General features: G+C 44.8%; 1 protein-coding gene across 3 annotated transcripts in view; it reads right to left on the reverse strand.

Moving 5' to 3' along the window:
• The window catches only part of VPS13C (vacuolar protein sorting 13 homolog C), a 950377-nt gene that overhangs the window by 435855 nt on the left and 487031 nt on the right, over positions 1-27491 (reverse strand). For all 3 annotated transcript variants that reach the window (XM_063926503.1, XM_063926502.1, XM_063926504.1), the window contains one exon: positions 782-1086. In XM_063926503.1, the coding sequence (XP_063782573.1) occupies positions 782-1086 (305 nt within the window). The remainder of the gene's footprint in view (positions 1-781; positions 1087-27491) is intronic.

Here is a 27491-nt window from a genome sequence, read left to right on the forward strand (position 1 = left end):
CTGGGTTAAATACATACATATAGCCTTAATGGCTATATGTGATGTATTCTTTGCCACTAAAGGTATTTAATATTGCTGCCCAGGGCGCCCCCAGCAGCGCCCTGCACCCTCCGTGACTGGTCAGTGAGAAGTGTGTAGCAACAATGGCGCACAGCTGCCGTGCTGTGCGCTACCTTCATGAAGACTGAAGAGTCTTCTGCCGCCTGTTTCCGGACCTCCGATCTTCAGCATCTGTAAGGGGGGTCGGCGGCGCGGCTCCGGGACGAACCCCAGGATGACCTGTGTTCCGACTCCCTCTGAAGCTATGTCCAGTAGCCTAAGACTCCAATCCATCCTGCACGCAGGTGAGTTGAAAATCTCTCCCCTAAGTCCCTCGATGCAGTGAGCCTGTTGCCAGCAGGACTCACTGAGATTTAAAACCTAAAAAAACTTTTTCTAAGCAGCTCTTTAGGAGAGCCACCTAGACTGCACCCTGCTCGGACGGGCACAAAAACCTAACTGAGGCTTGGAGGAGGGTCATGGGGGGAGGAGCCAGTACACACCATGTGATCCTAAAAGCTTTCTTTGGATGTGCCCTGTCTCCTGCGGAGCCGCTATTCCCCATGGTCCTGACGGAGTCCCCAGCATCCACTAGGACGTTAGAGAAATACTAATTACTAATATCAAAGATATTAGAACAATAGTGAATGCTTGCTCTAGCTGTCAGGAGCTATACATTTGTTTTACAATTTCTCTAAAATACTGCTATTAATATTTAATAAAAAAATGTGTGATCACTTACCGTGATAACTTGAACTGAGTCAGATTTATTGTCATGCAGTCTATGACAGGGGGGATATGCTGGTCACTGCAGGACACAAGAGTAAAGGTATTCTGTATTTTTAGCAATCCCAGATCTGCCACTATGGCATTAATGGATGTGGAAGACTGGGGGATGACAATAACTGGAGCTTTTAGGTGAATATCCATCAACAGTCGAAAACTCCTCTCTGCCAAGCCCTTTACGCTTGTGGCTGCACGCTGTGCAGCTTGTGCTGTAGCCGCACTCAACTTCTCTTTGGCAACTTGAAAGTTATTTATGAAGTTCTGAAAGAAGAGCACACAGAATAAAATTAATTGGAATTCTCTCATTAGAGAACAAAAAAACTAAAAAGGTGATATGAGATTTCCAACCATAACTATTTTTTTTTTATACCCACTCAGCCAATCTTCACTATAATGCCTGACTAAGTACGTAGTTGGCATCAGAACCCCAGCCACTGAGTCAAATTCAAAGGAATAACTAAAGAAACCACCGACAGGTCACACTTCACCTGCCCTTTACACAAGCAGGTTCTTAGAACATTATGAATATGGGAGAAAAGTTGTAAATATAAGAACACATTTGCTAAAGTGGAATAAATGTAATGCAAAACAACCTTACATTTTAATCTCTAATGATATAGTAGCAATCCTTTAACAAATGGTACTGTCAGTTTATTTGTAACCATGTCAACAAATCAAGAAGCAATGTGTAATACTATAATCCTAACAGCAAACGTACCGAAATGAGATCAGTCATAATGAACTCTGCAACAATGATCATTTTATGTGTCACCACTGTCATATGTACTCTTAAGGCCCGTATTCACGGGCAGATCTGGAGAGAGATGTGTGCTGAGCGAACCGCTCAGCACACATCTCTCCCCCGCTCAGCACAGCGCGATGTGTGCTGAGAGTACGGGGGTGGACGGGGAGCGGCGCTCATTTCACAAAGCGGGTGAGGTGAGCGACCTGCTAGATTGAGCCTGCATGCAGGCCAATCTAGCAACAGCGATAGTGATGCGCGGAGCTGCGCATCGCTATCGCTGTGGGGGGTACACACGGAGAGAACATGCTTAAAATCTAAGCAATCTAGTCAGATTTCTTAGATTATCGCTCTGTGAGTACCCCCCTTTAGCTTGTCTGATTATGGTAAAACTAATTAGCATAGATAAATCACACAAAACAGCAGTTTTTCAGCACACAACCCCACTGTACAAGTAGTATATGTGAGCTTGTGTGTGCTGAACACATGGCCCGTAATTAACATCAAGTGAGTCTGTTTAACGCCAACTATAAAGTTCGTAGTCTGGCAGGTCAGTAGATCCAATCATACAGACAATGCATGTGTTTTCTTGTGCTCATTACGACATAAATTATAACTTCCGAATTCCAGCTGGAAATAGGTTTTCCTGTTTTTTAGCAAAGAGGTACAAAATTTAAATATATGATTGAAGCACCAAAAGAATATCTGTCAGTTGTTTACTGCAAAATATTTGGCCACACTTGTTAATTATTGAATTCAGGTGTTTCAATCAGACCCATTGCCACAGGTGTATAAAATCAAGCACCTAGACAAAATCAGTCAGTCATTCTGAAGAGCTCAGAGACTTCAAGCACGGTACAGTGATAGGATGTCACCTTTGCAATAAGACGGTTCATGAAATGTCATCCCTGCTGGATATTCCACAATCAACTGTAAGTGATATTATTAAAAAGTGGAAGCATTTAGGAACAGCAGCAACTCAGCCATGAAGCAGATCATGTAAAATCACAGAGCGGGGTCAACGACTGCTAAGGCGCATGGTGCGTAAAAGTTGCCAAAGCTCTGCTGATTCCATAGCTGAAGAGTTCCGAACTTCCACTAGCATTAATGTAAGCACACAAACTGTGCAGCGGGAGCTTAATGGAATGGGTTTCCATGGCCGAGCAGCTGCATGCAAGCCTAACATCACCAAGTCCAATGTCAAGTGTCAGATTGGCTGGTGTTATGCACACAGACAATGGACTGTGGAGCAGTGGAAACTTGTTCTGTTGAGTGACGTATCATGCTTCCCTGTTTGGCAGTCAGATGGGCGAGTCTGGGTTTGGCGGATGCGGGAGAACGTTACCTGCCTGACTGCATTACTGTATGCCAACTGTGAAGTTTGGTGGAGGAGGGATAATGGTGTGGGGCTGATTTTCAGGATATGGGCTGGACCCCTTATCTCCAGCAAAAGACAATCTTTATGGTTCAGCACACCAAGACATTTTGGACAAAGCTAAGTTTCCAAGGAGAAGGCCCTTTTCTATTCCAACATGACCCATTGCACAAAGCAAGGACCATAAAGACATGATTTAATGAGTTTGGTGTGGAAGAACTTGACTGGCCCGCAAAGAGCCCTGACCTCAATCCCATCGAGCACCTCTGGGATGAACTGCAACGGAGATTGAGAGCCAGACCTACTTGTCCAACATCAATACCTGACCTCATAAATGCTCTACACAATGAATGGGCACAATTTCCCACAGAAACACTCCACAATCTTGTGTAAAGCCTTCCAAAAAGAGAGGAAGCTAATATAGCTGCACAAAGGGGGCCAACTCCATATTAAAGTATATGTATTTTAATACAATGTCATTACAGTCCCTGTTGATGTAATGGGCAGGCGTCTGTATACTTTTACCAGTATAGTGAATTTCTATATCCTCCAAGTTATACACTTACATACAATGAAGTAGATAGGTCAATCATTCCTTAACCGTCCGTGACTATCAAACATTGCATAAAAGTAATAAAAAATAACACTGATAACGGGCTTTGTGACAGTGCCGTGGTAGTCATCAATGTCATAGGATAAATCAGAATAACTGAGGTAGTAATTAAATCACCTGTGCTCAAGCATGGATATCACTAAAATCTGGACTGTTAGTGTGACTTGAGGACTGAGGTTGGGAATGACTGGTCTAGGTGTTTAGTCGGAGTCCATACAAAGATTTTCCAGTGAATCAATTTAATAAAACTTTATTATCAGCCTAAACAAAACAAAAACAACCTAGGGCATTCAGGGCACTGACTCTTTGCTCCTATCATCGGGCAACCTAGTCTGCAAATAAGAAGTCTCTCTCAAGAGTCACAAAGTCTTACAGTTTTTGCCAGCTACCTGCTGGGGTATCACAGAGGCTTCGTCCTGGCTTGGCTGGTGGCCACAGCTCCAGAAGTGCAGTGTCAGTGGTTTAGGGTTCTCCCCGTGTGTTGCAGGTAACATCCTTGCTTCCTAGCTTACAGTGGCTTCCAAGCCCACACTCGGACTGCAGTTCCATTTGATGTGGACTGTCTCTCTCTGCTCCAGTCCCACCTGGTCTCTGTCTCAACAGGGCAGCAGCCCCTAGGTATGTTCACACCCCTTTCCTTCACTGTGCATGCAGATCCCTTCAGCCACACATAATATCACCTGCTCATCAATGCAATCCTTACTGACACTGCCACACATCCCCCTTCCCAGCTCAAAATCACTGGTTTGAGAAATATGGTGACGAGGGATGTCCATGATGAAGTCCCTCTTTACTCTTCTTATGAGGGACATCCACCATAACAAAGATTATCATACAGACTTATCGGTCATCTTACGATCTCATCATTCAAGTTCCTGCATCTTTTCTTTTTCCCCTGATTTTACAGGACTTTATATGTTCCAGGGAAACAGTCAAACAGTTGCCTGACGGGTTTTTCAAATGATGCGACAATTTTTCTCACTTCTCCACACTACAGATAAAGACTTTTGTGCTACTTCCTCCATTTCCAAACATTTATCTGAACCTCATACCCAACAGTCTGTATAACTGTACCTTTATTTTTTTGTCTGTTTTTAATAATGTGACAAACATTTCCCACAACAGATGGCAAGAGGTGATACTCTTCATCTTTAACATTTCCCGGGACGACTACCATTATAGAAGCAACACCAGAGAGACTCAACCTCCCCAGGAGTTTGAGACTTCCCAATTTCTCTTTATTTTTGATACATTGATCAACTGAGCAAGACACTTCCGTTATGGACTCAACAAGCTTTGAATGGCTTTTCATTGGTTTCTAAACAGAATAAAGATTCCTCGTTTAAACTTTACAGGTACATCCACTGGCCAGCTTCTGTTTGCAACATATCTAATCTTCAGCCTTGAAACACTGTAATGCTACTGGCATGTTTCACTGGCAACTTCTCTTTTTTCAAACAGCCTCTATCATTCTGAGCGCCACCAACATCATAATCTTCAGAACATGGCTTTATGTTAGAGAATGTACTAGTACTGCCACTCTTAGATTTTGGACTCTGTTGTTCACATAACACACTAAAATGTTTATTCCACTGATCCACAAACTCATTACATGATTTTGATGGCTATCTGCCACTCCCATAAGGCTCATATCTCACGGATCTTCTGAGCATCCCATTTTTGGGCCAAGTAAATATCACCACATGCTGAAATTCACTCTCCACAGAGGTCTCTATTTTTCAGATTCGGTTTAGCTGGTTTACTTGCTACAAACTTTTTAGCGTGAGACAACTTCACTTCTTCACAGTTAAATTCAATTGCATCGTAAGTTCCATCCTGGTTGCACAGACACAATGTTTCACCTACAGGAAAATTACTCTTCACGTAAGGTTCAGCTTTCCACTGTAAAATTGTGTAACCTGGTCACATTCACATCAATCTGATCGCATGGCGACAACTGAGTCTCATCCTTGGAATTCATCAATATCTCTGTAGGCTACTGTATATCTAGTACTTTGGCCTCACAGGTCATATGATTACCACACCTGTATTTGTCAGTTATTTATCATCAACTTTAGACACAGCTTTGTTATCCAGAACTGTAACCCTTTGGAAAGACTTCACTCCTTCAGAACGGTAAGCTGAATGCCTCTGCAAGGTACTTCGTACACTTTTGCAAGACAGTCTTTTAAGGAGTTTCACAGTTTTGATATTTCAGTCCCTTCTTGCACACTATGAGGGCATCTTCATTGTCACATTGCTGCGGCAGATATCATGTTTCTGGAAAATCTTACTTTGTTCAAGCAATTCATTGTTTATTTTCTGTTCCTTATACAAGCCACTTTGCATCTCCAGCATTTCACTCATCAGGCCAGCCTTTTCAGGATCAACTATTGCTTGAGTTTTTGTATTTCTTTCAAACTAAATTCCGTGAAGACATTGGATGCCATTTTGGGTCCAGAATCCAGTTTCAGTGTTTTATCCAAGATCTTTTCCTTCTCTGCTTTTCCTACTTTCACATGGAATTGTTCTTGAGCTGCAGAGAGCTGTTCTTTCAGCTGGGTAATTTTTCCTATGTCTCTTTACTTGTTCTCAATCTGCAGAAGATTGCTCTCCTCATCTTAAAATTCAGCAAATCTCAACTTTTGTCTAGCTACAGTATTTCAGACTCTGCCACCTTTCATTTACACTGAAGCTCCATTTCTCGGTCATACATTTCCATTTGGGGATTTTGCAACTGGTTCGGTGTACTTAACAGACATTTCTCAAGTTTCTTATTCTGTCCTTGCAATTTTTCAACATGTGATAAGTACGAAAAAGTGGATCATCAGGACAGGAACAAGAAGGGAGAACCTGAAAGAAACCTTTACGGATATATCTTCATCCATTTTACTGTGAGTCAGGGTACGCCCACTCTTTTTAAGTTACCACACATTGCAATTAGAGTCTCCCTGTTATGACCATTAAAGATACCTTCATAAGAGGATAACAATACTTAACCCACGTGAGTATGGTGTGATTATCATCAACACCTAGAGGAGCACCGCCATTTCTATAATCTTTCTCACCATGAAGTGTGTACCTTCTATGTGACGTACTACATGATTGGCCCTTTTCTCCTCTTCTCTCCCTTTACACGCGGATTATCGACCCAAAGGAAAAGAATTCTGATTTACAGTCACATGACGGTCTGCAGGGAATCGTGACGGGAAAAGATACCTTTATAAATGGTTCACCGCACGTTTTACACGTGAGTATGGTATGCATAACCTTATACCCGCCCAACAACCTTAAGCTCCATCAAATAATGGGACCATCTATTCTACAGAATTGTGTTTCACAATAGGTTCCTCGCTTCTTCTCCCCTTGAGGGCTGTGGAACCTTGGAACTCAATCGCAATTCAATCATCACTCAATGGACAGCGACTTCTAGGGGAAACACCCCAGCAGGATCAGACTGACAACAAGATGGATTCATGAACAGTGACTTTTTATTCCATTGATTTATCCATAAAGAACATTATTTTACTTTTCCCCTCCACCTCCACCCAGTAGGTAGAGCACAGAGGTGGGTTGTACGCTTTCTTCTTTTTCCACAAGTGTATTGGAGGTTGAGTGACACTTCTTTGTACATTCCCACTGCAGCCATCTAGGGGGCACAGTAGTTTTCTTTTCTCCACCTTAACATATTTCTTTCAGCCAGACACTCTGAAGTTGCTTTGGCATTAGTCAAATTGGAATGAAGCATCTGTATTTGCTTTTCCAAACTTACTTGAAGACTAACTACTTTCTTGTTATTCTCAATACGGTGCTCAGACGAGTTCTCTGTGCAACTTTTCCTCAACTTGCTTATGTACATCTCTCTATTCAGCTGACTTTCTCTTTAAGTCACATACAGAGATGTCCTCGTACATCTTGCGTCAATACGCCATGGAGCAGGAGATGCCTAGCGTGAGTGAGCCGACAAGTCCCATGCAAGCCCGACAGCGCCGGGCGTCTGTTTTTGCAAAATATGCATCTTATTCACATCCATAGGAGTAGGACGCACAAGCAGCTTCTCCTGATTAAAATTATATGCGGCATGCCTTTATTCTGTGTGCTACTGTGGCTGTAATTGCAAACAAAATGGTACGTTTCATATGCAGATACTGCCATGGTGGAACACAGAAAATAGTCGTGCCACATATAATTTTAATCAGCCTAAACTGCTTGTACGTCCTATTCACAGGCACTGTGTATAAGATACATATTTAGCAAAAAAAAAAAAGATGCCTGATGCTGACGGACTTGCATAGGACCCGTCAACTCTCTCATGCTAGGACACATCTATACGTGACTTAAAGAGAAAATCAACTGAAGAGAGATATGTACTTAAACAAGTTGAGGATAAGTTGCACAGAGAAATTGTCTGAGGACTGTATTAAAAAGTAAATTGTCAAAGAAAATGTCTCTTTTACATCTCTCTGCAAATAGTCATCCCATATTAATTCATATAGTACATCTTAGTATCAGCTTCAGTCACCACATGTTTCATTTCTGGGACTGTATATTCCAATCCGGACTTTTCTCCAGCTTCAGACTGGACATCTGTATCAAGCAACCTGCCTTTTCTATTAGCATAGTTATTTCTTTTTCATCCACTAGGGGTCACTGGAGTACTCTTGGGATATGGACGGTTCCACAGGAACTAGGCACTGAATAAATTAAAATTTGAGACTACTCCTCCCCTCCATATCCCAGAGTACCTCAGTGTTTTTTCGGTGCTCACTGAGCAACAAGGCTTGTGGAGTTGGTCCACAATTATTGAATTTTTGAATTTTATCAAGGATCCACATCCCTTCCCCCCTTCCAGAAAGGTGAGGGTCCGGGATAGTGGAAGCTGATTAAGCAGCTGTGGGTGTCGGGCCTCTCGGAAAGAGATCCCTCACCACCACGTGCAGGACACCTGCAGAAAAGGCTGACGGAGCTTACAGAAGAAGCCCCGTCATAGCCCTCACCACAAGGTCCAGGTATGTTGGGACGGGGCGGTCAGCTCACGCTGCCGCCCCGCTGTGTGGGGATACTGTGTGTGTGGCCGCCCGCCGCTGTGTTCAGCCGCCTGCCGCCGCTTCCAGCGCCGCTGATTTCACTGCCTCCCCTCCGCTCTGAGCCGCGCCGGCCACGTGCATAGGCCGCTCCACGGCTCTATGCAACGCGCTCCCCGGCTCCGAGGCCGCTTCCGGCTCCACTCTCCACCATAGCCCGGCCACTGTGTATAGTGAGACGGTACACGGAGCACGGGGGGGGGCACACAAGTAAAAGTCTCATGTTCAGGGGCAGCGCTGCATATGTATACAATAGGCTATTAAGCTTTTGTTTAACAGGAGATGTGCAGGCTTTACTGCAATATAAGACGTTTATTAAATCTGCTTACATAAGCTGCACTTTGTGTTATACTGTGAGCATGGGGACATATTAACCATGCTTCCTGTTTTTACTGTTGTATTTCCAGAATTTCCTGTATTACATCTCTCCTCCATTGAAGGCGCAGGGGTGTTAGGGGGAATTTAGGATCAGGCATATTGCTGGCGTGCATTGCACTTGGCCAGATATATATTTATAGAGACACCTTAGTGCTATTTACTGAGTCGCGCAAGTTGTCTGTCTTTGTATTTTGTCTTGTCTGTCTGCATAATGAGTAAGACACCAGCAAAGTCCAAAAAAGCAGTTTCACTGCAATGTCTCTAAGGGTGTATTACCGGATGGATCTGCCACATGTAAAGTATGTTATGTAAATTCAGAAACAATTACAATTTCTGCTCCGGTTTCAAATCCAATTTCAACCCCGGACCCGCCATGGGCTATGTTAGCAGATGTCCTAGCTGGATTGCAATCAGAATTGGCCGCCTCTCGGCAAGAGCGAGAGGCAGCAAGATCTGAATCTAGGGTGAGACCGCTAGAACTACCGGAGGTGTCTCAGCCTTACCAAAAGTCCAAATCCTCTTTGGGTAAGATGGATAAGTTTCATTTTTCTTATAATTTACCGGTTTCTGCTATGTTACTTTCTGACGATTCTAGGCCAGACCTCACTGTACAAGATGAGGTTGAGGAGGGCGAACTAGACCAGCAGTCAGAGGGTGACGATTTTGACAGCCCGGGCACTGATAATCTCATCAGAGCGGTGCGTCAGTCTCTGAAGTTTACAGAAACTGAGGAGCCTCTGACAAATGAGGAGGTCGTCTTTACTAAACGACAGAGAACTCCAATGTGTTTTCCTGTTTCGGAATCTCTTAATAAAATGTTACTAGAATCAAGAAAGAAGAAAGAATCCGGATAAAATTGTTTTCTATACCTCACAGATTTAGGTCTAGTTATCCGTTTCCAGACTCAGTAACAGCTACATGGGAGAATCCGCCATTGGTGGATTCATCTGTGTCTAAACTTACAAAGAAATTAACCATTCCAGTACCAACTGCTACTACACTTAAGGACCCTTCGGACCGTAAAATAGAAGCTATGCTAAAGTCCATGTATACAGCAGCACGAGTGCTGCTTAGACCTGGGTTGGGTGGCATTTGGGTCACTAAGGCGCTAATGGTATGGATAACAGAACTCAAGTCTGCCTTAACTGATGATCACCTTATACTTCTCGCTGATCAGATCTGGGAAGCTGCTGACTATCTATGTACAGCTTCTACTGACGTCTGTCAGCTCACTTCTCGCCTTTCATAATCGCTAGTTACAGCACGATGAGCGCTCTGGCTACGTTCTTGGCAAGCGGAGGCAGAGGTCAAAAATGGTATAGAAGCGTTACCTTACGGGGCGAGAAGTTATTTGGTCCTGAATTGGACAAATGGATTTCTGAGGCCACAGGAGGAAAGTCGGTTTTCTTACCATTACCTCCAACAGTACCTAGAAGGAGATATTTTGGACCGGCGTTCAAATCCTTTAGACCTCAGTCCTTTCGTGGGCGTGGCAGGGGAACGGCCACACCTGGTAGACGAGGTCGGGGACGTGGTTTCCAACAAACCAATACCACTCGTCAGGATACTAAAGTCACCGGCAAGCCAGTGGGATGACGGGCTCCCAGCCCATCTCGGATCTCCTATTGTGGGAGCACGCCTTCAGTCATTCCAGTTGGCGTGGCTTCAGACGTCCACAGATGGGTGGATCCGCAATTTAGTTTTAAAAGGTTACAAAATAGAGTTCGACTGTCTCCCGCCAATGCGGTTTTTCAGGACAGGACTGCCTGTGTCGGACGACAAGAAGGCGGTTCTGCAGATTGCCATTCAGTCTCTGCTGGATGCAGCAGTGTTGATTCCAGTCCCTGTACACCAACAGGGTCAGGGTTATTATTCCAGTCTGTTTGTGGTACCAAAGCCGGATGGCTCGGTCAGGCCAATATTGAACTTAAAGGGTCTCAATCAGTACGTCACTTTCTACAGATTCAAGATGGAATCTCTGCGGTCAGTAATTGCAGGCCTAGAGCCACAGGAATTCATGATTGCGCTGGATCACAAAGATGCGTACTTACACATTCCGATTTGGCCACCTCATCAAAGGTTCTTGCGGTTTGCAATACAGCAGAACCATTACCAGTTTCAGGCTCTACCGTTTGGCCTCTCTTCAGCGCCTCGGGTATTCACCAAAGTGATGTCTGTGATGATAGCTCATCTCAGATCCCTGGGAGTGATAATAGTTCCGTACTTGGACGATTTACTCATCAAAGCTCCGTCTCCACAAATCCTCCTTCAACAGGCGTTGCTGACATACAATGTACTTGTTCACCACGGTTGGATTGTCAACTTCAAGAAATCACATCTAATTCCGTCTCAATGACTTCAATTCCTAGCTATGATTCTCGATACGGTAAATCAAAGAATTTACCTACCAGAACAGAAAGTACAGGTCATTCGTCATCTGGTACAATTAGTGCTCAAGCCACGCACAGTCTCGGTTCATTTGTGCATTCGCCTCTTAGGCACAATGGTGGCGGCTTTCGAAGCGCTTCAGTTCGGAAGACTTCACTCACGTCCTTTTCAACTGGATGTGCTCACACAGTGGTCGGGCTCACATCTGCAGATTCACCACAGGGTGAGGTTGTCTCCAAGGGCCAGAGTGTCTCTACTCTGGTGGCTCAAAGTACAGAATCTAACCGCAGGGAAACGGTTCGGCGCCTGGAATTGGATAATTCTCACGGCGGACGCGAGTCTCAGAGGGTAGGGAGCTGTAGTTCAAAATTATCAGCTCCGGGGTCTCTGGGTGGATCACGAAAGATTGCCGTCTATAAATGTCCTGGAACTCCGGGCAATTTACAATGCGCTACGACAAGCAGTGCACATGCCGCAGGCTCAGGCTGTTCAGGTGCAGTCAGACAATGCGACGGCGGTCGCATACATCAACAAACAAGGAGGAACGAAAAGCCGCATGGCAATGCGGGAAGTAGCTCGAATCCACAATTGGGCCGAGTATCACCAAGTGATATTGTCGGCAGTATTCATTCCGGGAGTGGACAACTGGGAGGCGGATTATCTCAGCCATCGGGATTTTCATCCAGGAGAATGGGCATTAAATCCAGAAGTGTTTCACATGCTAGTCCAGAAGTGGGGTTACCTGCAAGTGGACCTGATGGCATCTCGCCACAATCATCAAACGCCCCAGTACGTGTCCAGAACGAGAGATCCAAAGGCAGTGGCGGTGGATGCTCTCACAATCACGTGGCCATACAGTCTCGTGTATCTGTTTCCACCGTTTCCGCTGCTCCATCTATTGCTAAAACGGATTAAAAGAGAGTCCGTCACAGTCATACAAGTGGCGCCTCATTGGCCTCAGAGAGCTTGGTTTTCAGATCTCCGCGGTCTACTCGCAGACGATCCTTGGCCGCTCCCACTACATCCGGACCTGTTACAACAGGGTCCGTTCCTTTACCCCGATTTAGCGCGGCTGCGTTTGACGGGGTGGCTGTTGAGACACCCCTCTTAAGAAGAGAGGGCATTCCAGAATCGGTTATACCAACCATGTTACGAGCTAGGAAGCCGGTTACGGCAGCTCATTATTACAGAATTTGGCGTGCCTATATAGGTTGGTGTGAAGCTCGGAAGTTTCCGACATCATCTTTCAAATTATCCCGTCATTTGTTATTTCTACAGATGGGGTTAGATGGAGGTCTGCGTTTATCCACACTAAAGGTGCAGATATCTGCGTTGTCAATTTATTTTCAAAGAAGATTGGCTCTATTGCCGTCGGTACACACCTTTATGCAGGGTGTCCTCAGAGTACAGCCTCCATTCACTCCACCTACAGCGCCATGGGACTTGAATCTGGTTTTAGATTTCTTGCAGTCTTTTTATTTTGAACTTTTACAACAAGTGGATATTAAGTTTCTCACTTGGAAAACTATTTTTCTCCTAGCCTTGGCTTCGGCAAGGCGTGTTTCAGATTTGGGTGCCTTGTCATGCAAGCCACCGTATTTAGTGTTTCATGATGACAGAGCAGAACTTCGGACGAATCCCACTTTCCTACCAAAAGTAGTGTCCTCTTTTCACATCAATCAACCAATAGTAGTTCCTGTGTTAACAGGAGATTCTGGAACCTTGGATGTGGTACGCGCACTACGCGTTTATGTATGACGAACGTCTACAGTTCGTAAGACGGATATGTTGTTTATCCTCTATGATGCGGCCAAGTTGGGTTGGCCAGCTTCTAAGCAGACCTTATCCAGATGGATAAAACGGACCATACGTCAGGCTTACCTTCATGCTAGGTTACAGCCGCCTACATCAGTAACCGCTCATTCCACACGTTCTGTAGGAACGTCATGGGCAGCTGGTCGTGGAGCTTCTACGACACAGCTTTGCCGTGCAGCTACATGGTCTTCAGTGCACACGTTTGTGCGCTTTTACAAGTTTGATACTTTTGCGGCATCAGCGTCTAGCTTTGGCCGTCTAGTGTTACAGGTGCCAGACAGCTCTCCCGCCCACGGGGGAAACTTTGGTACGTCCCAAGAGTACTCCAGTGACCCCTAGTGGATGAAAAAGAAAATAGGATTTTGGTACTTACCAGGTAAATCCTTTTCTTTGAATCCATAGGGGGCACTGGATGCCCACCCAGAGCAGTTTTACCTGGTGTGGTAGGTTCAGAAAATCTTATGGTAACACACACTCACCGACTGTTTCAAATTAGCAAGTTCTATCGGGTTGGTGTCAACTGTTAGTTGTCAGTAACGTTATGTGTCAACTTTATTGTTGTCCGTTTTTGTTATATGTAATTCTCCATTGTCAACCTCTATAGCTCCTGTTCGGCTCAGTAAAAAACACTGAGGTACTCTGGGATATGGAGGGGGGGGGGGGGGGAGTAGTCTCAAATTTTAATTTATTCAGTGCCTAGTTCCTGTGGAACTGTCCATATCCCAAGAGTACTCCAGTGCCCCCTATGGATTCAAAGAAAAGGATTTACCTGGTAAGTACCAAAATCCTATTTTTTCTTTTCCATAATTCTCGGCGCACAAAATACACACAGGAATAAATGGTCTTTCTTGTCTGTATCACACTTTGCTTTAAAAAGTATTTTATACAAAGCAACACACTTTACTGCATGCATGGTACTATAATTACCAGCATGTATTACAGCAGCAGTTCCTTTAATTGTTTTTGGAAAGGTATCTGCCACTCCAACCTTTATTTTTTTTTTCTTCTCTTCAGCAGAAAACACACTTGGGATTGGCTCTCTTAACCCCTTCTCTGCTGTACACTGCTGTGAAAATCTGACAAATACTTCTGTTTGTCAAAACAATTCAACACTTGTGCTTCTGGCAAATTTGCAGGCTTTATAGGCGAGTCCAATTTTGTGTCCATCATTTTGTGAAGCAAGTATCCATTTTTTATTTAAGATGCTATAATCCACCTTTTCTGTGCATATCATTTGCTCACATTCTTCACCAATTGTGGTGAAACAGGGTAATTTACTCGGTAGATGGGTGTATTGGTGAAGTGTTTAGGTGCTAACCGCATACAGCTTTTCCGGTAAATGAAATAATGCTCTACTGTCAGCCAGAGACGGAACTACCATTAGTACAGCAGGTGCATTCCAGGGGCCCAGACCAGCAATGAGCTATCCCCTGGCACCCCGCAGACTGTTTTGAGTAATGATGGCCGAATTGCCCGGTGCAGAGAGCAGGGTTGGGCCCACTGCATGAGGGACCTACCCCATACTATAGGGAGGTGGGGCTGACCTTGTGTGTGCCCAATTGTGCAAGTAGAAAAATGTCTTAGTGGTACTGTGTGCGTGCGCCAAAAAACAAGTGTGGCCACATGCCACACAGGGTGTGGCCAATGAAAATGGGGGCGTGATACATATGAGAGGCCAGATACACATGACCCCAATAGTGCAGTGCCAGATACACATATGCCCCCAGTAGTGCAGTGCCAGATACACATATGCCCCCACAGTGCCAGATACAAATAGGTCCCCACAGTGCCAAATATACATATACCCCCACAGTGCCAGTTATGCCCCCACTTTGCCAGATATGCCACCACAGTGTCAGATACAAATATACCATCACAGTGCCAGATACACATATGCCCCCACAGTGCCAGATACACATATGCCCCCACGGTGCCAGAAATGTCCCCACAGTGTCAGATACAAATATGCCCCACAGTGCCAGGTACACACATGCCCCCCCACAGTGCCAGGTACACACATGCCCCCTCCACCACAGTGCCAGGTACACATATGCCCCCCATAGTGTCAGGTACACACATGCCCCCCATAGTGCTGCTCACAACTGCTTGCTGCTGCTGTGTGCGTGCCTGGGGAGAAGAGCGCAGTGCGTGCCTCTCCTGCCCCTCAGTGCTCATTCTGGTGGCGGTGTGTATCTCAAACCAGGCGCCAGTTCGTGAGCTAATAAAAGCTCGCTGTCTGGCAGCCAATCAGTAGCCACTGTTGCCGGTCCGTGACGGCGGCTGGTTTGAGATCCTACACACCGCCATTGCCGGACTGAACAATGAGGGGCAGGAGAGGCGCACATTGTGCTCTCCTCTCCTGACACACACACACACACACACACACACACACACACACACACACACAGTAGTGGCTGCAAGTTCTGTGGGTGGACGGCCGGCGGTACGCAGGCCTGTCAATTTCTTACCGATACGCAGTACCGCACCATACAGCCATACTTGCAACACTGTGTGTGCCAGACTGACAGAGGAGTCCTGCCAGCTATCAACACTGATGATCACAGCCACATACTGCCTCTAAGTAACAGACAGATGTAACTTTTTTCTGATTGACAGATGTCTGTGATTTAAAGGCAACTCACAACTTGTAGAAGTGTCTAAAACAGACATAGCAGAGGCCACTGTGTTTCTGCCCCCAACAAGGTACATTCCCCCATGTTCTCTGCACTACACAGGACATTGTGCTTGTACCTCTGTTATCCACCGTCTCTCCCTCTCACCTTCTGCCTCCCCCTGCATTCTGCTGTCACCTTCTGCCCCCCCTTGCCTTCTGTTGTCACCTTTTGCCTCCGCTTGCCTAACACTTTCGCCTTCTGCCTCTCCCTGTCACCCATGTGGCATATTGTGAACTTGGGTTGGGGTGGAGGGGGGCCCAAATTATATTTTTGCACCTGGGCCCATCACTTTCAAGTTCCGCCACTGCGGTTAGCATGAATGAAACAAAATAAAAACCTAGCCCCCATTCAGGGCACAGAAAATTCTTGGGCCACTAATCTGCAAATGAAAATCTCTGTTATACAGTACTGTGCAAAAGTTTTAGGCAGCTGTAGAAAAAATGCTGCAAAGCAAGAATAGAAGTTTATTTTTATCAATTAACAAAATGCAAAGTGAATGTACAGAAGAGAAATATAAATCAAATCAATATTTGGTGTGATCATCCATTGCATTAAAAAAACAAATTCTTCTAGGTACACTTGCACAGTTTTTGAAGGAACTCTGCAGAAAGGTTGTTCCAAACATCTTGGAGAACTAACCTCAGGTCTTCTGTGGATGTAGACTTGCTCAAATCCTTTTGTCTCTTCATGTAATCCCAGACAGACTCGATGATGTTGAGATCAGGGCTCTGTGGGGGCCATATCATCACTTCCAGGACTCCTTGTTATTCTTTACACTGAAGATAGTTCTTAATGACATTGGCTGTATGTTTGGGTTCATTGTCCTGCTGCAGAATAAATTTGGAGCCAGACACCTCCCTGATGGTATTACATGATGGATAAGTACCTGCCTGTATTTCTCAGCATTGAGGACACCATTAATCCCCGACCAAATCCCCAACTCCATTTGCTGAACTGCAGCCCCAAACTTGCAAGGAACCTACAACATGCTCCACTGTTGCCTGCAGACACTCATTACTGTACTGCTCTTCAGTCCTTTGGAAAACAAACTGCCTTCTGTTACAGCCAAATATTTCACATTTTGACTCATCAGTGCAGAACATCTGCTGCCATTTTTCTGCACCTCAGTTCCTATGTTTTGTGCATAGTTGAACCACTTGGCATTGATTCCACGTGAACGGTATGGCTATTTGGCTGCAACTCTTCCATGAAGACCACTGCTGGCCAGACTTCTCCGAACAGTAGATGGGTGTACCTGGGTCCCACTGGTTTCTGCCAGTTGGCACTGCTGGACATCTTTCAATTTCGAAGGTAAACAAGCATAATGTGTCTTTCACTTGATGCACTATGTTTCCTTGGCCGACCACTGTGTTTTTTCGGTTCTCAAAGTTCAATATTTCTTTTGTGCTTCAATACTGAGAAACACAGACTGGTATTTATCCATCATGCAATACCATCAGAGAGGCATCTGACTGGCTCCAAATGTATCTGCAGCAGGACAACGACCCCAAACATACAGCCAATGTCATTAAGAACTATCTTGAGAATAAAGAATACCAAAAAGTCCTGGAAGTGATGATATGGATCCCACACACGGGATGAAAATTAGATTTTACTCACCGGTAAATCTATTTCTCGTAGTCCGTAGTGGATGCTGGGGACTCCGTAAGGACCATGGGGAATAGACGGGCTCCGCAGGAGACTGGGCACTCTAAGAAAGATTTAGTACTACTGGTGTGCACTGGCTCCTCCCTCTATGCCCCTCCTCCAGACCTCAGTTAAGGAGACTGTGCCCGGAAGAGCTGACATTACAAGGAAAGGATTTTGGAACCCAGGGTAAGACTCATACCAGCCACACCAATCACACCGTATAACTTGTGATAAAATTACCCAGTTAACAGTATGAACAAACAGAGCATCAACCAATGGATGACAACATAACATAACCCTTTATTAAGCAATAACTATATACACGTATTGCAGTAAAGTCCGCACCTGGGACGGGCGCCCAGCATCCACTACGGACTACAAGAAATAGATTTACCGGTGAGTAAAATCTTATTTTCTCTAACGTCCTAGTGGATGCTGGGGACTCAGTAAGGACCATGGGGATTATACCAAAGCTCCCAAACGGGCGGGAGAGTGCGGATGACTCTGCAGCACCGAATGGGCAAACACAAGGTCCTCCTCAGCCAGGGTATCAAACTTGTAGAATTTTGCAAAGGTGTTTGAACCCGACCAAGTAGCAGCTCGGCAAAGCTGTAATGCCGAGACCCCTCGGGCAGCCGCCCAAGAAGAGCCCACCTTCCTTGTGGAATGGGCTTTCACTGATTTTGGATGCGGCAATCCAGCCGCAGAATGAGCCTGCTGAATCGTGTTACAGATCCAGCGAGCAATAGTTTGCTTTGAAGCAGGAGCACCCAGCTTGTTGGATGAATACAGGATAAACAGCGAGTCAGTCTTCCTGACTCCAGCCGTTCTGGTTACCTAAATCTTCAAAGCCCGGACTACGTCAAACCGCTTGGAATCCTCCAAGTCACAAGCAGCCGCAGGCACCACAATAGGTTGGTTCAAATGAAAAGATGACACCACCTTTGGCAGAAATTGCAGACGAGTCCGCAATTCTGCCCTGTCCATATGGAAAACCAGATAGGGGCTTTTACATGACAAAGCCGCCAATTCTGACACACGCCTAGCCGAAGCTAAGGCCAACAGCATGACCACTTTCTACGTGAGATACTTTAGCTCCACAGTCTTAAGTGGCTCAAACCAGTGGGATTTCAGGAAACCCAACACCACGTTAAGTTCCCAAGGTGCCACCGGTGGCACAAAAGGGGGCTGAATATGCAGCACTCCCTTAACAAACGTCAGTGAAGCCAGTTCTTTTTGAAAGAAAATGGATAGGGCCGAAATCTGGACCTTTATGGACCCTAATTTTAGGCCCATAGTCACACCTGACTGTAGGAAGTGCAGGAATCGACACAGCTGGAATTAGTCTGTAGGGGCCTTCCTGGCCTCACACCAAGCAACATATTTTCGCCATATACGGTGATAATGCTTTGCGGTCACGTCCTTCCTAGCCTTTATCAGCGTAGGAATAACTTAATCCGGAATGCCTTTTTCCGCTAGGATCCGGCGTTCAACCGCCATGCCGTCAAACGCAGCCGCGGTAAGTCTTGAAACAGACAGGGCCCTTGTTGCAACAGGTCCTGTCTGAGAGGCAGAGGCCATGGGTCCTCTGTGAGCATTTCTTGCAGTTCCGGGTACCAAATCCTTCTTGGCCAATCCGGAACAATGAGTATTGTTCTCACTCCTCTTTTTCTTACAATTCTCAGCACCTTTGGTATGAGAGGAAGAGGAGAAAACACATAGACCGACTGGAACACCCATGGTGTTACTAGTGCGTCCACAGCTATCGCCTGAGGGTCCCTTGACCTGGCGCAATACCTTTTTAGCTTTTTGTTGAGGCGGGACGCCATCATGTCCAACTGTGGCAGTTCCCACCGATTTGCAATCTGCGTGAAGACTTCCTGATGAAGTTGCCACTCTCCCGGGTGGAGGTCGTGCCTGCTGAGGAAGTCTGCTTCCCAGTTGTCCACTCCCGGAATGAACACTGCTGACAGTGCGCTTACGTGATTCTCCGCCCAGCGAAGAATTCTGGTGGCTTCTACCATCGCCACCCTGCTCCTTGTGCCGCCTTGGCGGTTTACATGAGCCACTGCGGTCTGACTGGATCAGAACCGGTTGGCCGCGAAGCAGGCTCTCTGCTTGACTTAGGGCGTTGTATATGGCCCTTAGTTCCAGGATATTGATGTGAAGGCAAGTCTCCTGCCTTGACCACAGCCCTTGGAAATTTCTTCCCTGTGTGACTGCCCCCCACCCTCGGAGGCTTGCATCCGTGGTCACCAGGACCCAGTCCTGAATGCCGAATCTGCGACCTTCGAGAAGGTGAGCACTCTGCAGTCACCACAGGAGAGACACCCTGGCTCTGGGGGATAGGGTGATTAACCGATGCATCCGAAGATGTGATCCGGTCCACTTGTCCAGCAATTCCCATTGGAAGGTCCTCCTATGGAACCTGCCGAAGGGAATGACCTCGAATGATGCCACCCTCCTTCCTAGGACTCGAGTGCAGTGATGCACTGACACCTGTTTTGGTTTTAATAGATTCCTGACCAGTGTCACGAGCTTCTGAGCTCTCTCTATCGGGAGATAAACCCTTTTCTAGTCTGTGTCTAGGATCATGCCTTGGAGAACCAGATGAGCTGTAAGAACCAACTGCGACTTTGGAATATATAGAATCCAGCCGTGTTGCCGTTTCACTTCCAGAGAAAGTGATACGCTGTTCAGCAACTGCTCTCTTGATCTCGCTTTTATGAGGAGATCGTCCAAGTACGTGATAATAGTGACACCTTGCTTCCGCAGGAGCACCATCATTTCCGCCATTACCTCGGTGAATATTCTCAAGGCTGTGGAGAGACCAAACGGCAATGTCTGAAATTGGTAATGACCATCCCGTACCGCAATTCTGAGGTACGCCTGATGAGGTGGATAAATGGGGACATGAAGGTATGCATCCTTTATGTCCCGAGTCACCATAAAATCTCCCCCTTTCAGGCTTGCAATAACCGCTCTTAGCGATTCCATCTTGAACTTGAACCCTTTCAGGTATATGTTCAGGGATTTTAAATTCAATATGGGTCCGACCGAACCGTCTGGTTTCGGGACTACAACATGGTCGAATAATAACCCCCTCCTTGTTGAAGGAGGGGAACCTTGACCACCACCTGTTGAAGATACAATTTATGAATTGCAGTTAACACTGTTTCCCTCTCGTGGGGGGAAGCCGGTAGGGCCGTCGGTGAGGGGGCATCTTCTCAAAGTCCAGCTTGTATCCCTGAGACACAATATCTATTGCCCAGGGATCTAACAGGGAGTGAACCCACTTGTGGCTGAACTGACGAAGGCGTGCCCCCACCGGGCCTAGCTCCGCCTTGCGGTGGATTTTTGTAGAGGCCGGGAAGGACTTCTGTTCCTGGGAACTAGCTGTGTTGTGCAGCTTCTTTCCTGTGCCCCCGCCTCTGGCAAAAAAGGACGCACCTCGGACTTTCTTGTTTCTTTATTCGAAAGGCTGCATTTGATAATGTCGTACTTTCCTAGGCTGTGCAGGAATATAAGGCAAAATATCAGAATGACCAGCTATAGCTGTGTAGACCAGGTCCGAGAACCCTTCTCAACACAATCCTCAGCCTTCCACATGCCTCTTAAGTCGGCATCATCTGTCCATTGCATATTCTACAGGACACGTCAAGCAGAAATCGACATAGCTTTGACTCTAGGACCCAGTATACTCATGTCTCTTTGGGCATGTTTTATATATATATATATATATATATATATATATATATATATATCACTTAAGACAGCATCTTTAATATATATATATATATATATATATATATATATATATATATATATATATATATCTATATGCATACTATGGTCTCAATCTCTGCTGATAAGGTACCGGTCCACGCTGCCACAGCGCTATAAACCCATGCCGACACAATCGCCGGTCTGAGTAGTATACTAGAATGTGCACGCTATCTGCAGAATCCCTGAGAATAGCTAGTGCTACCTTCTGTGCAAACAGGACACCCTAGGGCAGGCATTACCAACCGCGGTCCTCAAGGCACACTAACAGTGCAGATTTTAGTGATATCCAGGCTTCAGCACAGATGGTTAAATCAAAATAACTGAGGTACTGATTAAGTCACCTGTGTTCAAGCCTGGATATCACTAAAACCAGGACTGTTAGTGTGCCTTGAGGACCGAGGTTGGGAAACACTGCCCTAGGGGAAGATTCCCAACACATCCTGGCCCTAGTGGGGAAAGGATACTGCCTGAGAATTTTTTGTGGGAAGCTGCAGTCTCTTGTCTGGAGATTCCCGCTCTTTTTCCTCATGAGAGGAGGGAAATTTACCTCAGCTTTCTTCCCCTTAACATGTGTACCCTTGTGTCAGGGACAAATGAGTCATCAGTGATATGCAAATCATCTTTTATTACAATAATCATATATTGAATACCTTTCAGCCATCTTGGCTGTAACTCTGCATTGAAAGTAACAAGATTGGTTGGATATCAGTGCGCTGTCTACAGCTGCTATTTCGGGTATCACTAACGAGGTTTCTCCACCCTCAAATCATACAGACATATACAAACATTTAGGATACCACTGAGTCAGCGCTGTATGAAGATCAGAATCAATCGTATTCATATACTCTCTTTCTCTTTAGTCCAAAAGACCGGAAAAGGAAAGAGAAACATAGAACATAGTGCAGTATCTTTGGTTAAAAGTTTTAATCCACATACATTACACCACACATAAACATAAAATATCCTGGATAACACTGCTTGGTTATCTTTAAAATGACAGCCTATGCTGTATGGGCATTCATTAGTGAACTCAATCCGACACGGATACAGGTAGTGGGTAATTACCAGAACAAGGTGGAAACTAGCGAAATATAGTTCCGCAGGTGTGCCGACATCAGGCCTTATCCAGCTGCAGCAGGAAGGTCTTTCTGGTGTCAATTCGACTCTCTTGGTCTGGCATCGATGGTACCACGTCCTCCTCTAGTCGGTAAAGTCCACTGGGGCACCCACGGGTTCCGACCCTGCCTGGGTCTTTCTCAAGGTTCGCTCCCTTTGTGAATGCCTCATCTACATCCTGGTCCGGTTTAAAAGTCCCCCCTTCCTCTACGATTGGTCCCGGCACAGCTGGTCTCTATACATAGATTACCTAATTGTCTCTGACACTCGTGCGCCGGGTACCTCCTCCCTATGACCCTCCCCCTGACTGTTTCCAATCAGGGTGTCAAAGTGTAGTTTCGGTCCGGTCACGTGATCTCAGAATGACGTATCGTAGTTTTCTCCTCGGATTCCCTCTGAGAAAGCTTCAGTAATTTCTTTCTCTGGTCACGTGGAGACGCGTACGTCATTACGTCATCACGTTTTTATGTTTCTCGTTGTCACGGCAACCATTTACCCCCGTAGTTACTGTGGTTACGTCATCACGGCAACCGTTTGCTTCCGTGATTACTGTGACTTCAGTGGTTGTCACGGAGGCCGGATCTCAAAGTGGATATCGGACTATTTAAATCGCATTCCAAGCTTCGAAGGCTGATAGTATAGAGAGTAATAGGTGGTCGGTCTCTATATGAACACAGAGATATCAATAAAAATAATGATGAGAGACAGATTCTATATTTAAAACACAACATCAATTTAAAGGAGAAATACATCCATCCTACAAAGACTAAATGTCACAGAAACCACTTAACCTCAAAATCTAGGTTTAACCCTCCTGGTTGGAGGGTACCCATATCATATATTAGACGCATCTCAGCTTTAGCTAATTGGGTAGAGATATCGCGTCTTCTCCAGTGTCCCTGTACCCACTGTAAACCTACAAATCGGGTGATTGCTGATATTGAACATCCATGCACTTTTTTAAAATGATTAGAAAGTGCATGGGTTTCCAATCCCTTTTTAATATTCCTGATGTGTTCTCCTAGTCTAACTTTTAGCGGTCTTGAAGTCCGCCCTATGTAGACCAAGTTGCATTCACATTCCACAGCATAGATTACATTTTTTGTGGCACACGTCATGAATTGTTTAATTTCAAAGGGTTTTTTTTTTTTTTTTTTGAAATTAAACAATTCATGACGTGTGCCACAAAAAATGTAATCTATGCTGTGGAATGTGAATGCAACTTGGTCTACATAGGGCGGACTTCAAGACCGCTAAAAGTTAGACTAGGAGAACACATCAGGAATATTAAAAAGGGATTGGAAACCCATGCACTTTCTAATCATTTTAAAAAAGTGCATGGATGTTCAATATCAGCAATCACCCGATTTGTAGGTTTACAGTGGGTACAGGGACACTGGAGAAGACGCGATATCTCTACCCAATTAGCTAAAGCTGAGATGCGTCTAATATATGATATGGGTACCCTCCAACCAGGAGGGTTAAACCTAGATTTTGAGGTTAAGTGGTTTCTGTGACATTTAGTCTTTGTAGGATGGATGTATTTCTCCTTTAAATTGATGTTGTGTTTTAAATATAGAATCTGTCTCTCATCATTATTTTTATTGATATCTCTGTGTTCATATAGAGACCGACCACCTATTACTCTCTATACTATCAGCCTTCGAAGCTTGGAATGCGATTTAAATAGTCCGATATCCACTTTGAGATCCGGCCTCCGTGACAACCACTGAAGTCACAGTAATCACGGAAGCAAATGGTTGCCGTGACAACGAGAAACATCAAACCGTGATGACGTAACCACAGTAACTACGGGGGTAAATGGTTGCCGTGACAACGAGAAACATAAAAACGTGATGACGTAATGACGTACGCGTCTCCACGTGACCAGAGAAAGAAATTACTGAAGCTTTCTCAGAGGGAATCCGAGGAGAAAACTACGATACGTCATTCTGAGATCACGTGACCGGACCGAAACTACACTTTGACACCCTGATTGGAAACAGTCAGGGGGAGGGTCATAGGGAGGAGGTACCCGGCGCACGAGTGTCAGAGACAATTAGGTAATCTATGTATAGAGACCAGCTGTGCCGGGACCAATCGTAGAGGAAGGGGGGACTTTTAAACCGGACCAGGATGTAGATGAGGCATTCACAAAGGGAGCGAACCTTAAGAAAGACCCAGGCAGGGTCGGAACGCGTGGGTGCCCCAGTGGACTTTACCGACTAGAGGAGGACGTGGTACCATCGATGCCAGACCAAGAGAGTCGAATTGACACCAGAAAGACCTTCCTGCTGCAGCTGGATAAGGCCTGATGTCGGCACACCTGCGGAACTATATTTCGCTAGTTTCCACCTTGTTCTGGTAATTACCCACTACCTGTATCCGTGTCGGATTGAGTTCACTAATGAATGCCCATACAGCATAGGCTGTCATTTTAAAGATAACCAAGCAGTGTTATCCAGGATATTTTATGTTTATGTGTGGTGTAATGTATGTGGATTAAAACTTTTAACCAAAGATACTGCACTATGTTCTATGTTTCTCTTTCCTTTTCCGGTCTTTTGGACTAAAGAGAAAGAGAGTATATGAATACGATTGATTCTGATCTTCACACAGCGCTGACTCAGTGGTATCCTAAATGTTTGTATATGTCTGTATGATTTGAGGGTGGAGAAACCTCGTTAGTGATACCCGAAATAGCAGCTGTAGACAGCGCACTGATATCCAACCAATCTTGTTACTTTCTATTGGCTCTATTCTCCAGTGTTGGACGTTTGTAGCAGCAGTCATGTTTAAATATAGAGAAGAGAGAAAAACTGTCTTAGAGAACATATTCAAAGAAGAGGGAGAATATGTCCATGTCTCGGATGATAATCTTGAAAATGTAATGAGGAAGCTTGAGAATTTATTACTCAAGGAAAATAACATCTGGTGGGAGATTGTTACACTTGAAAGATATATCTCCCACCAGATGATTCCAAAAGGATTGGTAATCACCAAAATGGCGTCCTTCACACATACTAACGAGGAGTTTAAACTTAAATGGGAAAATGTGTTGAAGGAATGCTCATTTTCATTAATGAGAGTGATTATTGAGGGTAGAAAAAAGGAACTGAATACCTTAGAGGCGGAAATCCAAAAACAAAAGGATTTAACTATCCCATTTCTGAACTCACAAGAGTATTCAGAATTAGAAGGAAGAATCGAGATGAATATTAAGAAAAATGAAAGGGTTCTAGTGGAACGAAAGCGAAAGAAATTCTATAGAGATAAACAAGAATCCAAGGTGGGAGGAGTAACAAAAAAAACCACTGAGGATGAGCATTCTACCCAACTAAAACAGCCAGTAGTTAGACCCAAACAAAATATATCTACACAAAGGAAACAAACTAAGGGTTACACAAAACCCATCTACCCTCATACTCCAAGCTGGAGGGAGAGACCAAACAAAAGATTTACTAATCAGACAGATTGGAGGGAAAAGGAACAGGAATTAGAACAACCATTCTATTAAAGGAATGTAGATGAGCACTTGAGAGATAGATGGAGAGAAAGACAAAGAAGGGAAACCCAAGAAGATGAGATGTATACTACGAGAAGAGAAACTATAAGACCTAATAGATTTGAAGTTTTGAGGGAAGAGGACTCCAACTCCTACTCACCTTTTTTAGGGAGGAGAGGGAGGAGGGAACATTACAAATAGTTACACGGAAAAAAAGGGGGAAGAGAGGAGGAAATGCTAATAAGACAAAAAAATCTAGAAAGAAGAAAAGTCTGAGACTATCTAAGAACAAAAACCCCGATGGTGGACTTATTAATGTAGAAACGATAAATCAAGAGGGGGAAGGGCGAGATCCACCTACAGGTAGGGTGAAAATCTTTAATCTGAGTAGCCACCCCCTTAATTTATATGAAAAGAGTGTCCTGGAAAAAGGGCTCAAATATGCGCCTTTAACAATATTAATCAATTTTCCCTTTTTGTAGATTTACAAAGATATATTAGAAAGTTAACTGTCAAAAAATTATTTTTGGGTAAGGAATCAGAAAGCCCGGCAACCCCTGAAGAGGTAGAGTACAAACCCTTTAAACCAAAATCGGTATTTTACCCGACCTTTTGTAAAGGTAACTTTATAGAAACTTTTTACACACTTGTTTATGATGATCTGAACAAAGTGAGGAGGGGCGTACAAAAGCATAACCTAACGGGCAAAGAAAGGAATGCCCTAAAGGAATTACAAGAAATGGAAGATATCACGATCAAACCCGCCGATAAAGGCGGGGGGATCGTTTTAATGAATACAGTGGACTATGAAGCTGAAATTCTGAGACAGTTGGGAGACCGCACTACCTATTGGAAACTGCGGATGGACCCAACATTAGAAATAATAAGAAAACTGCAGTTCCTTGTAGAGAAATATAGGACAAATGAGATACTAAATGATGATGAACAAAAATTCATCATCAACACAGAACCTGTGATCCCGGTACTATATGTTCTCCCCAAGATCCACAAAAGTTTGGTGGATCCGCCGGGGAGACCTATAGTATCGGGAATAGATTCAGTAACAGCGAACCTCTCCCAGTTTGTGGATTACTATCTGCAACCCTTGGTATCGCTGAACAAATCACATCTGAGGGACACCAAGGATGTTCTCAGATTAATAAAAGAAATTAAATGGGATAAAGACTTGATCATGGTAACAGCCGATGTTCGGTCATTATACACAATCATTGACCATCAAGATGGAATAAAAGCCGTCAGTAAAACTTTGGAACAGAGCAATTTAGCAGAGGGACTGCAGAAGTTTCTGGTTGAGGCTGTAACATTTATTCTACAGAATAACTATTTTGCCTTTAAGGGGGATTTCTTTTTACAAAAGGTCGGGACCGCGATGGGCACTTGGTTCGCCCCAAGTTACGCCAATGTGTTCATGGGTCGATGGGAGGATGAGCACATTTGGGCGGACCATCAATTTGGGGTGAACCTGGTGTCCTGGTCCCGATACATAGATGATGTTTTGTTTTTTTGGCGGGGAGACGA

This window comes from Pseudophryne corroboree, chromosome 6 (genome assembly GCF_028390025.1).
Source record: "Pseudophryne corroboree isolate aPseCor3 chromosome 6, aPseCor3.hap2, whole genome shotgun sequence".
NCBI lineage: Eukaryota > Metazoa > Chordata > Amphibia > Anura > Myobatrachidae > Pseudophryne > Pseudophryne corroboree.